Source organism: Neltuma alba, unplaced genomic scaffold, assembly GCF_004799145.2.
Source record: "Neltuma alba isolate B1F8T4 unplaced genomic scaffold, ASM479914v2 tig00013471_pilon, whole genome shotgun sequence".
NCBI classification, from domain to species: domain Eukaryota; kingdom Viridiplantae; phylum Streptophyta; class Magnoliopsida; order Fabales; family Fabaceae; genus Neltuma; species Neltuma alba.
This window is the reverse complement of record NW_021637704.1, coordinates 75,274-90,229: the sequence shown is the minus strand read 5'-3', so window position 1 is coordinate 90,229 and position 14,956 is coordinate 75,274. Positions and strand designations below refer to the sequence as shown.

General features: G+C 32.6%; 2 protein-coding genes across 2 annotated transcripts; one reads left to right on the top strand and one right to left on the bottom strand.

The window, feature by feature from the left end:
• The first annotated feature begins 2,444 nt into the window (after positions 1-2,444).
• On the top strand, positions 2,445-6,637 carry LOC114737631 (receptor kinase-like protein Xa21). Its single transcript, XM_028925583.1, has 3 exons — positions 2,445-2,536; positions 4,404-6,067; positions 6,244-6,637. Exons 1-3 carry the CDS (start codon positions 2,445-2,447, stop codon positions 6,600-6,602), a joined length of 2,115 nt encoding a protein of 704 aa, XP_028781416.1. The 3' UTR covers positions 6,603-6,637.
• Positions 6,638-12,864: 6,227 nt separating this feature from the next.
• On the bottom strand, positions 12,865-13,554 carry LOC114737630 (uncharacterized). Its single transcript, XM_028925582.1, has one exon. The coding sequence runs from the start codon at positions 13,552-13,554 to the stop codon at positions 12,865-12,867; it is 690 nt and encodes a 229-aa protein (XP_028781415.1).
• Positions 13,555-14,956: the final 1,402 nt, after the last annotated feature.

Below are 14,956 nucleotides of genomic sequence, written 5' to 3'. Positions count from 1 at the left end.
ATCCTAGCTTATATGCGTCGAATCTTCCTCTTTCCCTTTCTTTCTTCCTCCTTGTCTCTTCTGCCACCAAATCGCACCCTCTCTGCCCCTCCCTTTTCATGTTTGTGCGCGAGTGGAGTGAGGGCAAAGTGTGCTCTATATAGAGAAGAAGCAGAGATGTCATGGCAAAGGAAATTTTGGAATTTACCCACGAGTTGGGCTTCTAATTGGAATGTGCCCCACATAACTTTCAACCCATGGGTAATGAGTTAACTATTTCTTTTTCCTTTTTTTATTTGATATTTCCTTATTAAACAACTCTCAAAAATTAATCTGAACACATTATATGAACTTTTCTCCTCATTTAACTTTCTTAACTCATAAAATAGTTGTCCTAAAATTTTAGACTAAAAATCAACCTTTAACCATTTTTTTTAATTGCTCAAGAAAATAACTCTTTAATTTAGGAAATTAGCTTTTAAATTATTTCTACCCTCTTTGGAAAATAAAATCTTCCATAAACTTTTTTATTTCCCAAAATGATCATCTATAACTTTTCCTTAATTATTCTTGTCTATTTTTAATAATTATTCCTTTCTTGATTTTCTTGCCCGAAAATAGGTTTTATGGAATAATTATTTTTCTGAGGCCTTAAATAATTCTTTAAGCCTCCTAAACATCTTAGTAATTGCTAGCTTTGAAATTAGGGATATTACACTCCACATAAAATTCCTCCTCCATTCTGCACGTCTCTTTAATTCTACCAATCTTTTCTTTCTTCATCTTTGTTTCCATTAGAAGGTTATAGAAGGTTTGTGTTTAAAAAATTTCTTCCTTCAACTTCTTAACTGTCAAGGCTCTTTCCAGACCTTGATAGCTCCGTGCTAGGATTTTCATGGCCCCTTAGTGGCTGTTTTAGGCCAACCACTAAGATCTTAAGCACAATTCATCATACTTTGACTCAAAAGCTTCTCCACTGTCTCCGTTTCAATTAAACCAGGGCCTCCTTGACTCCTCCCTCCCCTTCTCCTGCCTCCCTTCTCATTTAGCGTTTAATCAAATTAATACTACCACAACCTCTTTTGTTTTTGATAGTTTGTTTGTTTTTCACAGATTCATTAGGATTACTCTCAAAACACAACTTTCTTCTTTTACTCGATTGCAATCCACTTCCTCCACTAATCCTCTCTTCAACTTTACCTTCTTCAAACTAGCAATAACCTCTGACATTGGAGAGGCATCTCCATCAACCACAATTGCTTTCAAAAGATCCCCCCTACTCTTCACTTCCACACTCCGTGCCTTTATATTATTAGAGTTACATTTCAGAACACTGCCAGTTATCTTTGCTTCCTTCAACTTCTCCAAATCAATCCTTCTTTTTGCCAACTCAACTTTTTAACTATTCCCCTTACATTCCTGTGGCCTCTCAGTCACATTTGAATTCATACTGCTCATATTTTCCTTTTCAACTAGTGAGTTCTCCTTTCTTTGTAAAGCTCCTATCACTTCACAATCCTTCTCCCCTACGAACTTCTCCAGAACATCCTTCCCTTTCCTCCTGACATCAATTTGAAATTCAGTAATTACAGGAGAATCTCTTCTTGCAAAAGCTTCATCATATTCCTCCCATCCTTCTCTTCAAACTCTAATAGCCTCATCTATATTTTTGGCAGTTTGCACACTCAACCAACTGCAAAATTTCCTCTCGCAGCTCAAGCCTTTCTCACTCAACAACACACAACTTCTAAATTCATGTCCAATTCTACCACATTTGAAACAAAAAATCTGTAAGCATTTATGCCTTGCTTTATTCCGTATAGGATCTTCATCTGGTTTAGACGTCCACATTCTGGTAACCAAATGTCTCTTCAGATCTACCAAGACTCTGACTCATAAGAATATACGAATGAATGAGTCATTCTTCCTTGTATCTTCTACCATCACAACATCACCAATCAGCGATATTAGAGTTACAGCGTTCTCAATATCCAAAGCTCCCTGTGGTAAGCCATGGAACTGAATCCACAAAGGGCACTTCTCAAATTAACCTCGCTAATTACCATATCCTCTTCCCAAGGCTGAACATTAAGCAAATCACTTTTATCAACCATGGCCTTCCATTCAGAATACGCAGATAATCTGATCGATGTTTGAATTCAAATATGAACACGTGCTTATCAACATCCAGTATCTCTATATCCTCATTCTTGATCAGATTCCAGCCCTTTCTGATCATATGAATCGTTGTGATTCTATTCAAACTCTTCTCAGTCGCCAATTTCCCTACCAATGCACCTCCATTAATCTTCCTTTGCTCTTTTATGTCCATATCAATTTCACCTCCATCTCACCATCCTTCTGACACAAACCACTCGTACTTCCTTCCACTATTGCAAAAACTCACACATCCACTAAAAACTCCTTAAGCCTGCACCAGGCCCTCAAAAATTTACGTCACAACAATGCGCCATAACATAGTCATTCTTCGAAACTCCGTCGGAGTGGGTGGTGGAGCAAAATTCCCTCAGAAATACAAGATCAATGATAAACAGCCGTAATTAACTCTCACAGAGGAGAGAGAAAAAGCTCTTACGTGGGACAGGGAATTTTGTCCTTTTTAAACCAAATTTAAACTCAAACTTTTTTGAGCTGAAAATTTAAACTCAAACTAAAAAACGAAAACACAAGATGTTTTTAATAGTCAGTCAAGTAATTGAATCTAATAGTTTGAATTTAGTTGGATTTAAAGAGAAACTGTTCCACGGTCAATTATTTGTGAAATTAAGTAAAGCTTTGACAATAAAATTTTTCCATATAATAAGTTTTGAATAATTATTAAATATGAAATTAGAAAAATACGCAAAATCAACCGAATGGAGAAAGTATGCAACCTGCATATGTGTGTGTGCATGGGTGCGCCCAAAATCACCATGTGCACTTGTTCTCTCTTTTTATTCCAGAGTAAATTCTTTATCTCTTTAACTTCTATTTATATTTTTTATTTTTAAGTTCATTAATTCCAAATTAAATATTTATTGAACAATTACAGTATAAAAATTTTTATTTCTTAAAAAATTATAGAAGTCATTTTCACAGTAATTTTAATTATGATTTTCTTAATTTTTCTTATTTCAAAATTTTCACAAAGTTTTAAATAAATAAAAAAAATTTATTTCCGTATTTTATGCTTTTGGGTTGAAATGAATATTTCTTGAAATATTTTAATATATTTAATGTAAGTTTGAGAATTATTCTTAAACATACCATCGTTAATAATATTTGACAGTTTTTGTATAATATGGTAAAATTAATGTTAAAGTAAACACAAATTTGGAGCCTGTGTGTGAGCACGTGCACGCATATGCATAACAATCTATCATTTAATTAGAATTAAAATTATATTGATACTTTTTAAAAAAATCACAGCATGAGAATTAAAAATTTTCATTAAAAAATATTTAAATAAGTATAAAAATCAATTAAAATTATAATATAAAAATTAAATAAAAATTTAAATATAACTCAAACTGATGAACAATGATGCGAGATATTATTTTCAATTGTTCAACAAGTAAATCTCTTCATTTAAATTCATTTATGTTTAATTGGGCAAAAAATTCGTTTTTGTTTAAAGAAGAATTATTCTACACGTTGTGAAATTAAATAAATATTTTCAAATTAGCTCTGTTGAGTAAATTATAAACAATTTTTTTTAATTTAACTGCACCAACACAAATTCTTAGGGAGATAAATTAGTGAAAAAGCAGATTAAAATGATATTGTTATGCCTTACTTTTACTTTTTTAATCATTTTCTTGAATAGAATAAATTTAAAATGACATTTGTTTGTTGACAAAATATAATATTTAAGTATTCTGTTCCATATGATTTATACTCTGTTCATTGAAAAGCTAAATACCATATATATGAGCCGCACATGTTACGCACACGCACTAGCATGTTCTACTGCTCCCCTCCTGCACCGTAATTAGAGAATACATCCGTTTACTGTTTAATTTTCTTTTGCAAGTTTTTTTGAACTGTTTCTTTTCTATTTCGTAAATTCATTAATGTCCTATCAAATCATTATTGAATTATATGGAAGTCATGATTTCCACCAATTTTTTACGACCAGATTTTGTACATAAAAGCACAGGCTAACTCGATAAACCTAATGTGTCAAGCTGGACTCTATATCATTCGAAAGGACCACTCCTTTTAATATATTCAACATTTCAACATTCACCTATATCATTCAACATATTTTACCATGTTATCCGCAAACACTATTACCTGTTTCGGTTTCTTTTTACAGATCTTTTTTTTTGGGCAGGTTTTATACCCAAGGACATAGGCGGTCTTGTTAAACTTGAAATCATAGATTTGGGATCAAATTATTTGAGTGGACCTATTCCTTTCAGTATATTCACCATTTCAACATTGAAATACTTAAGGCTTGGCAATAATTCCCTCTCTAGCCTTCTCCCATCATATTTAGGGATTGGCCTTCCCAACTTGGAGAATTTACTACTAGATGATAATGAGATAATTGGACAAATTCCAAACAGCATATCAAATGCTTCTAAGCTCATTAAGTTAAATTTGTCATTGAATAAATTAAATGGATCTATACCCAATGTCATTGGAAATTTAAAAAACTTGTTCGACTTAGCTTTGGATGGGAATGATTTGACTGGGTTGATTCCAGACAGAGTTAGCAACTTACATAAACTTCAACGTTTAAGTCTCAGCAACAACAGATTGCAGGGTTCCATCATAAATGAACTTTGCCAACTCAAAAGTCTAAGTGAGTTGTATCTTGCCAACAACATGTTTTCGGGAGCATTACCAGGATGTCTCGGGAATACTTCTTTGCGGAAGTTGAATTTTAGCTCCAACAAATTGATGTTTCATATACCTTTTTCTTTCTGGAGTCTCAAAGATATCTTAATTTTAGACATATCGTCCAATGCATTGAGTGGATCAATATCGCCAGAGTTATCAAACTTTAGAGCAATTATATTGTTGAACTTGTCAAGAAACCAGATTTCAGGAAGCATCCCTACAACTATGGGTGGCTTGCAAACCTTGATAACTCTATCTTTGGCTAACAACAAATTACAAGGGTCTATTCCTCAATCATTTAGTAGCATGATAAGCATAGAGTCCATGGACCTTTCCCATAATTATTTATCTGGTGTGATTCCAAAGTCCTTAGAGTCATTACTCAATCTTAAATACATTAATCTTTCTTACAATTTGTTGGATGGAGAAATTCCAAATGGTGGTCCTTTTCAAAATTTTACCGCTCAATCTTTTATGATGAATAAAAATCTTTGTGGGAAATCCCAACTACAAGTCCAACCATGTAGGAGAGGAAACAAACACAAATCAAACAAAGTGATGCTGGTGATAAAATGCTCAGTGCCTATCATGGTTGTCATTTTGGTCGTTACAAGCATTATCTTTCTAAAGCATAACAGAGACGATTCTAACTATGCAACCAAAAGGGATTTAACAAATTTGGATGCACCAACTAGGATATCCTATTATGAGCTTTTACAGGGAACAAATAGATTTGATGAAAGTAATCTTCTTGGCTCTGGAAGTTTTGGATCAGTATATAAAGCAATTCTTCCAAATGAAAAGATAGTTGCTGTCAAAGTATTTAACATAGACATGGAAGAAGCATTGAGAAGTTTTGATATTGAATGTGCAGCTATGTGCAATTTACGCCACCGTAATCTCATTAAGATCATTAGTTGTTGCTCGAATGATGATTTCAAGTCTCTAATAATGGAATTCATGTCAACTGGAAGCCTTGATAGATGGTTGTACTCTCATAACTACTGTTTAGATATCCTACAAAGGTTGAATATAATGGTTGATGTGGCAACTGCATTAGAGTATCTTCATCATGGTATTTCTACTCCAATTGTTCATTGTGACATAAAACCAAGTAATGTTTTGTTGGATGAAGATATGGTGGCTCATCTTAGTGATTTTGGCATGGCTAAACTATTAGGTGAAGGACAGTTGGAAACTCGTACAAAAACATTAGCTACAGTTGGCTATATGGCACCAGGTAATAATTTAATAATAATATCTTAGTTCAATTATGTCTGTTTTTTATTATTCTATGTGAAATTTTATATTATACAATGATTGACATAAATTTTCCATTCCTATATGCAAAAATTTGTATTAGCTATACAAAAGTAAAGTTTAACAAAAAACCATATATTCTCTTTTGACATATAGAGTATGGATCAAAAGGAGTGGTTTCTTTCAAAGGAGATGTGTATAGCTATGGTATCATGCTAATGGAGATATTTACAAGGAAGAAGCCAACCGATGAAATGTTTGAGGAAGATCTTGGTTTGAAAGATTGGGTTAGCAAATCAACACCACATTCAATCATCAATATTCTAGATGTCAATTTGCTACCTAAAGGGAATTCAAATATAAACAATATATTAGCACATATATCATCAATTTTTGAGTTGGCATTAAGTTGTTGCACTGAATTACCTGAAGCACGAATTATGATGACTGATGTTGTCGTCTCATTGAAAAAGATAAGGTCATATTTATGTAAGATGTTAGAGATGCAGCACTAGTTAAATAATCTTTATATGGAAGTTTTAGTCATTGTTTCTTTGTAAGATAAATTACATAGTTTATAAGGTTTTATGTTTTCTGTAGGGGAGTGAGCAAATGTGAACATTATATTTTGAATGTTTTTGGATTTCAGGGAGTCTAGATTATTGGAATAACAACTTTTTGAAGAAGGGTTCCCTCTTCTTCCATAGAAATGGTTATTGGGCTTCTCTTTTATTTTTATTTTTCATTCATGCAAGCATTCAAAACTTGAGAAATGAAGAAAGCATTAACATCAATTAAACATGGAGATATTAAATGAAGAAAAGATGTTGAAATGAAAATACCGATGGGAATGAGTCTCAATTTGCTGCTCTAATTAGCATCACTTACACATAGATAGCTTAGGGAGCTTTTGAGGGATGTTTTACCCCTCCCCCCCAAAACAATCTTCTCTTATCCGTCAAGCTTAAGAATGGAGCAAGAGTTTGTGTGTGGAATATTAATTTGTATATCATACCTATTCTATCTAAAAATTTTATTAGTATTTATTCTAGTTAGATGTATGATAGTCATACTTGTAGCGTTTAAAGGATTAATCACGACTATGTAAGCATCTAGTGAGTCTATCTCAGTCATTTAATTTAGCTATTTTTGGCGTAAGGAACAAGTCTAATAATTTGCAGCACAATTTATTTCAACAGTTTCTTGGTAGATATATGTCACAGATAGGGCTACTCCCAAAGATTTTATTATCATCAAAATAAGGCAGTCAGGTTTATTTGGAAGGGCCCTTGAGCCCCTCCCGCATAGTACTCCATCATTCTTAATTTAGCTAAAGATTAATAATCATTCTTTTCGGTAACATCCATATTAATTATGTTATTTTGTCTTGTTAAATTCGTTTCGTATATCTAATACTAATGCATGTTCTTTTTCATTCTGACATTCTTATACCCCTCACAAAAAATTGAAACTTACAATTTTACATTTAAAAAGGTTTCGAAGCAGGTGTTTAGTACCACGAGACCCAACTCTTTGCGTTTTATTTTATGATAAGAAAATAAAAGATCACAAGCATAATTCTTTTTCTTTGACAACCACCAACAATACAACTGAAAATTGAACATGGTCAATGACCTAAAATCAACCAATCATGTACTTACAACTGAAAATTGTTCAATTTTTCCCGAAAATTGGGAAATCGTTACCGTTTATAGGGATGTGTTTTCCTTTAACCCATTAATTTTGATATGTTGATGCTTATAGAGTAAGTCGATGATTATATTATCTAAGAAATGAAAAGTAAGCCTGAGTCTAAGCAAAAATGAAATAGGTTAAAAAATCACGAATTTTAGAAAATCATCAAAAATTTTAAAAAGTATACTCACTTAAACGTTTAATTATAAATTACATAACGAGAGATAAGATAACATTGGTTGAAGATTTAACCTTTTAATAGGACGTGTTCTAATTTCAAAGTAGTATTATAAGCAGCACTTTTAATATTCCTTGTTCCTTCCTAGTTACACAACAAGAGGTAAGATATCACTGGCATGAATATGTTATAGTATGACATCTTGACATTCAAAAAATACTTTATTCCCTGTAGTTTCATCGTTTTAAATGTCAGGAATTAAATTTAAACGATTTAAAAATTTAGGGACTTAATTTTAGCTGAATCAAAATTATAAGGACTAATTTATATTGAATTAAGATTACAATGACATGGGCATGTCCATATGAATGAAACACTATTCAATTCCTTATTATGATGATAACTCAATCGAAGTACAATCCTAATTTTTGTGTGCGTGTATATCTTATTTGGTGATAGTTGTATGTTAAATTTGCCAGTTTTTTTTTTTCCTTTTATGTGATCCGTTATAAGATATTATTTGTCCCCACACACACACACACACACACACACGTATATATATTATTCCTTTTACTATGTAATTTTTCAAGTAATGGCTTTATGTTTTCTAAGAGTAACATTTATAAGATTATATTTATTTTAAATGTCTAACAGGTAGTCATACCAACCGTTGGTGAATAAATCAATAATTAAAAATATAAAAATTAACTTATAAATCTAAGAGTATGTGTTAAAGTATTAATACTGTAAGAAAGTGATTTGTAAATGTAAGAAGATTAATTCGAAAATCTGAAAGACTTACTAATCACTAGCAAATCACTAATGTTTAACATGTAAATATTAATACCTAAGTGAATATTTTTTAAAAAATTATTGGAAAAAAATAGTTATTTAATATTTTATGACTCAGCTTCTAAAGTTTATCTCATCAATCGTGACTGAGTTACTAAAATTTTGTCTCTTTTATAGTCTTGTCCTTATCGAGTTTAGGTCATTAAATATTTGCCTACATGGCAGCATTGTCAGCATATATCTAGCATTATGTGTTAAAATGAATGGAATTTTTTTTTTCCGGAGAAAAAGAGTCATTACACATTTAGGAAAAAGATAAAGAAAGAAATCTGAAAAGTGAAAAGGTAAAAAAACAAAGGAACAAACCATCTCTGGATTGGGACTGAGAAGAATTACGCTTTTAACCAATCTGTAAGCAATATTCAATGGATTAAACTCAACAAAAAAGAAATTGTTAGACCGACCAAATTTTAGAAACTAAGTCGTCACAAGTTAAACTTGAGGAATTGAATTACAATATTCAAGTTAAAAGTTAAAAAATTAAGAAATTAATTTTTCTAACGGGGTGTTTGAGTGATAACGCAAACCATGGTTTGGAAAAAAATCACCCAAATATCATCCAAACACCCTTAAAAAAACCAAAACCATGGTTTTGGGAAAAGCAAAAATTTTTTGCTTTTGGAAAAAAAAAAGAGGGAGAGTGTGAAAGCTTATAGGATATGTTTCTTGTTGTTTTTCTTTTATAAAAATATTTTTTTATAAATACATTTAATCTTATATCTTATAAATATATATACATATTAATTATTTATTAATTATATTATGTTATGTATTATTAATTACGTTAATAAAAAATATATTATTAACAATTTTATTCCTTCAAATTAAAATATATCATAAAATATATTTTTTCTGTAATTATCATATTAACTTATGCCATTGTTAGTAATTTGTACATGTAAAAAGTGTTTCTGGTAACAACTATCCAAACACTCTCACTTCTCAGAATCACTTTTTCACAAAATCTATTCTTCAAAAAATCTATTCTCCCCAGAATCTATTCTCTAGAAACTTTTCTCCAAACCATGGTTTGGTTATATCCAAACACCTCCTAAAATTGACTTTTTTATCAGGAAAAACAGAAAGCACTAAGTGCCTAAATCACGACAAAGTAAATGAACAAGAAAATCTGGTACATAAGTTAAAATTGATTTTTTTAACTGGTCAGACCGGTGATCCATTGGTTGGCTAATGATAGTCGGTCTAAGAGCATTTTTGGCATTTTACATGAGAATATAATTACAATTTGAAATGGAGCGTCAAAGCATATAAGAGTAGCATTTGATATTTTCATAAATTGATAAGACCTTTTTTTTATATAAATAAGTCTCATTTGACATCAGGAAAAATTACATATTAAAAATTAAAATAAAAGGGTAGAAAGCGATACTCTCTGCGTTTGAAGAATTTGGCTGCTTTTTCTTCGCGCACTATCTTTCCAATTAATTACAGCCGCAACTCTTAAAATTAATATGTATATCCACAAATGCATGTATAGATTAGCTTTAAAAAATGTTTTTAACTACATGAAATAAACACTCCCTCCAGTCATATGTGTAATATTTTAATTTTTGAATTGGTTTGATCCTTTTTAAAATTACCCGGTTTATGATTGTTTGAACAGTAAGTGCATTTTTACCAATTTTATCTCTTTTCTCTTTCACATTTTTCTTACTATTTCTCTTTCTCATTCATTCTCTTATAAATAAGGGTATATTTGAAAAAAAATGCATTCTTGACATATTTATTACTTTTAACTTATTTTAACAAAAGTTTTAAACCACAAGTCGGTTATTATAATTTTATGGTAAAAACAGAAGAGAGTATTTAATAATTGAATTGCGTGGTTTAAAAAATTAATTAAAAATAATAGATGTGTAAGGCGTCTGGTATACCTCATGACAGACATCGTAATTGATTGATTACAACGTTTGTTGATGTGCATACCAGACGCCGTATTTAACTAATTATAGTGTCTATTATAACTGACAAGAAATGTTGTAGTTGAGATTTCTTTTTTGGAAATTTTTTTTTAATAAAATATTAAACCCCTCATTTGATAACCACTGTCGTACACAATCAGTACAACATATGTACACCAGCCAATACAGAATTTCAGCTAGAAGGTTAGCTTTAGATGCTCCAGAAGTGCCAACACTCTTATCCCTTTATGAACCGTAATACACCAGCTCATGTGAATTTAATAGAAATCCTTTATTATTCTTACATATACCAAATCTTGTAAAATTGATCCAATGGGTCATAATTTTTTAGGAAATGGATTCATCATGGTTCACCAAGCAAAATAATATTGATATCCCAAACACAAACAAAAGCGAAAGAAAGAATCAAAGCTTTCTATGAAATCCTACGAAATCATTTTGAAAAGAGTACGGCTGATTCAAGAAAAGAGTAATTAATGTTAAATTAAACCACTGATATTAAGGAATGGACTCACTCCCAATAGCAGGGGTGAAGAGAATAGATAGAGGCACCTCCTATTTATAGGGCCAGGGTAGCTCTTATTTTAGGAAGGTGCAATCTTCCTCATTTATTATGAGATAATATTTTGACGCCACAATCAGCAATAAATGTCTGATTGATTTCTCCCTAATCAATCAAGTACATAATGCTTGATTGAATATTTCCTCATCAGTCATTAACTGCTTTTGATTTATGATTGATTCTCTTCTCTTGGATCAAGTAGTTTGGCCCATCAATGGCAGACTCGGGCCTAATGTGTAATAGGAAATTTTATTTCTTTTACTGTGAATCCCTTGCTCTAGCTCTAATGATTTAAGTATTAAGGGTTGCATGAACAATTAAAATAAGATGATTACCTTCCTCTAATACTTGCTCTAATGACTCAAGCTTGGGTTGTGGTTCATCAATCTAATTAATTTCAATCTAACACAATCTGCGAATCCAACACAATTGAAATTTATTAGAAATAGAAAAATATATATATTTATGAATAAGAATTGCAAGCAATAAAAGCAATAAACTTGCTTCAAACATTAGAGCAAGGGACCCACAATAAAAGAAATAAAATTGTCTAAGTTGTGTTGTAAATCATCTTATTTGGATTGCTGATGCAACTTTCAACATTTGATTTTTCCCCCCTATAGAACCTCAAATGGAGTTGTGAATTCTCATATACATTTTGAAAATTTCTTAATTTTGTAAATTGTCTAACTTTAGTTGTTTATTCTCTTCATAGTACATCAAATGGAGTTGTGAATTCCTGTATGCCTCTTATGAATTGTTTAATATGTGTTATGAATTGCCATGTTTCAGTTGTTTATTTATATTTGACCATTTGCATTTGTTTTGTTATATATATATATATATATTGCATCATATAATTAGATAGATTGTATGGCTTGGTGGTTATAGTGCCAAGGGGTCATAGGTTCAAACCTCATTGGCCACTTTATTTTTAACAAAAATTATCCAACCCCCAAAGCTCCAGCCACGAAGGCCAAAGCTCCAACGAGGTTTTTTTTTTTTTACCAAAAAAAAAGAAGCAAAAGCATAATTGTATTCTTACCCATAACATTTAATTTCACATTGGTCAAATAGATTGAAATGAAATTTTAGAATCTTATGGGGGCTATTAGATATTAAATTGCTTTAAAGGGGCTAACTAAAATTCTCCTAATTTTATGTGGGTTTTACAATTAGTTATACACAAAAAATTTGGAATAAGTAAATTTTTTACTATTTAAAAGATTAAAGAAATAAGAGATTTAAAGAGAATCAAATTGAATGAAATAATCACAAATATTTATGTTATGTGTATCTAGTAAAATATATATAAAAAATTAGGAAAAATTCTTTAAAAAGACATTTAAATAAGCCAAATTTTATTTAAGTCATTAAATTTACCAAGCTCCTAATCAGGTCATATGACTCAAAGAGGAGTTTTAAAATTTTATGAAATGACTCCAATGCCCTTTTTATTAGAAACTGAGAAAGAATTCTAAATTAGCATGCTTCATTTCACAGTTACCATGTTTTAATTCTTTTTGTTTTTTGATAGCAGAGAGTCCTCATAAAGGTTCTACATGCATATTTGAATTGACAGTAGTGCAATCCAAATTCAAAATAGAAGCCAGTTCACTGGGAACATTAGTAACAAAATGGAAGCCTTGCATAGCTTCAAGTCCTCTTTTAGCCAAAAAATCGGCAGCTTTGTTGCATTCCCTATTCACATAACCTAAACGCACATTCCAGTTTCTGCTTAGTAGGGTCCTAACTTCTTGGAGAACATTATAATCAGCATGACAGACCTTAGGTTCCACATTCAGAAGCTCAATGACATTTGTCGCACCCGATTCAAGAATAACATTTCGATGTCCGTCGTCCCACGCAATTTTTAGGCCATGCAAGCATGTCCACAGTTTGGCAGACAGAGCATCTCCTTCATCAAGTTTATAAATAAAGCCTCGTAGAAAGTTACCAGCAGAGTTCCTCATAGCTCCTCTACAGGCAACGGAATCTGTGATAGCCGAGAAGGCTCCATCGACATTCAATTTGATCCATCCTTCTTCAAGTGGTTGCCATCTGTTGGGAGCTTCAACACGTCGGACACCTTGTAAAGGCACCGTGCTGAGGTGCTTCTGGACCTCACTAAGATTTGTGATCAAGGCGTTGGCATTAGCGATGACAGCTTCATTGGTAATCCATTTCCCTTTGAAGATAGTGAGGTTTCGACATCTCCATAGCCACCAACAAACCATGGCAAACAGGTCTTTCTAGTCTTCTCCCTTTATTGTCTTTGTGGTAATATTCCATCTAAACCATTCATCAAGACTTAGGGAGCAGAATTTTCTCTATATGTCGAGTGGGACTAGTTTCTTCCATAAGCATTTAGTTTCATAGCAATCTCAGAAGACATGGCTTGCATCTTCAACTGAACGTTTGCAACCCTGGTAGGACTCATCATCACTCATACCCCATTGATGTCTAGTAGCATTCATGAGGAGACTTTTGTGAGTTGCAAGCCACATTAAAGTTCTACATCTCTGTGGCACTTTCAGTTTCCAAATCTTATCCCACGCGAAAACAGTTCTGCTGTCAGCTTGTAAGAGCAGATTATATGCTGATTTAACCGAGAAGTTTCTACTCCTATCATGTTTCCACTTGACATTGGCTCATCAGCGAGACGTTCTATCCCTGTCTCTACGTTTTTCCAAGTAGCTTTGATTCATGCCCAGACATTGGATCTGCTTCTGTTAGTCTCAATTTTTGGGAGGAGATCATCCCCACATCGATATTTATCTCAAATGACATGCACCCAGAAGTCATGTCGGCATTTAACAAGCTTCCATCCTATCCTCATTAAGTAAGCATGGTCTTGAAGCTTAGCATGCTGCAGACTAAGGCCCAGACCTCATCCCATGCCACTAGAGAGATCTTGTGAGCATCGCCAGTACCAACCCACAAAAAGCATCTATTTAGTTTATCCAACGTCTCACACGAGCTGGCAGGAAGAAGCGACGTTTGCATACTGTAACTGGGAATGGCAGAGGTTATGAATGATATAAGTGTTGACCGGCCAGCAAGGGAAAGGGCGTTCGTTTTCCAATTAGCTAGGCGGGTTTTTACTTTGTCAATGATGCCTTTAAAGGAGTCTTGGCTCACTCTCTTATGATGTAAAGGGACACCAAGATATTTATGCAAGTCTGTCGCTTGTAAAAGGCCTAGATGGTTGCTAATCTCTATGCTTCTGTTGTGATTCATATTACTAGAAAAGAACACATGGGTCTTGGAAAAATTTACCTTTAGACCAGAGCAACAACAAAAGGTATCTAAATAATTTTTAATCAGCTTCGCTTGATGCAAGGAGGCCTCCGCGAACGAAATGATATTGTTCGCAAAAAACAGATGGGAGATGGGAGGGCCACTCTTAGTTAGGCAAATTGGTCTCCAATCATTATTTTGCAATTGTTCTTGAATAAGATGAGCCATCTTTTCCATGCAGATAACAAAGAGATAAGGAGAGATGGGGTCCCCTTGTCTCACTCCCCTTGTGGATTTAAAAGAATCTGCTAAGCTGTCGTTCCAAAGGAGTTGAAGGTTGGTCGTACTAATATAGTAAGAGGTGAGCTCAATAAAGAGCGAAGGGATGTTCAATTCTTT

Bases quoted from the DNA above. Each gene is read 5' to 3' on its own strand.
- LOC114737631 (XM_028925583.1), top strand. From the start codon at position 2,445: ATGCGCCATAACATAGTCATTCTTCGAAACTCCGTCGGAGTGGGTGGT. The intron at 2,537-4,403 runs GTAATTAACTCT...TATTCCTTTCAG, and splicing joins AAGATCAATGATAAACAGCC to TATATTCACCATTTCAACAT. The intron at 6,068-6,243 runs GTAATAATTTAA...TTTGACATATAG, and splicing joins AGTTGGCTATATGGCACCAG to AGTATGGATCAAAAGGAGTG.
- LOC114737630 (XM_028925582.1), bottom strand. From the start codon at position 13,554: ATGGTTTGTTGGTGGCTATGGAGATGTCGAAACCTCACTATCTTCAAA.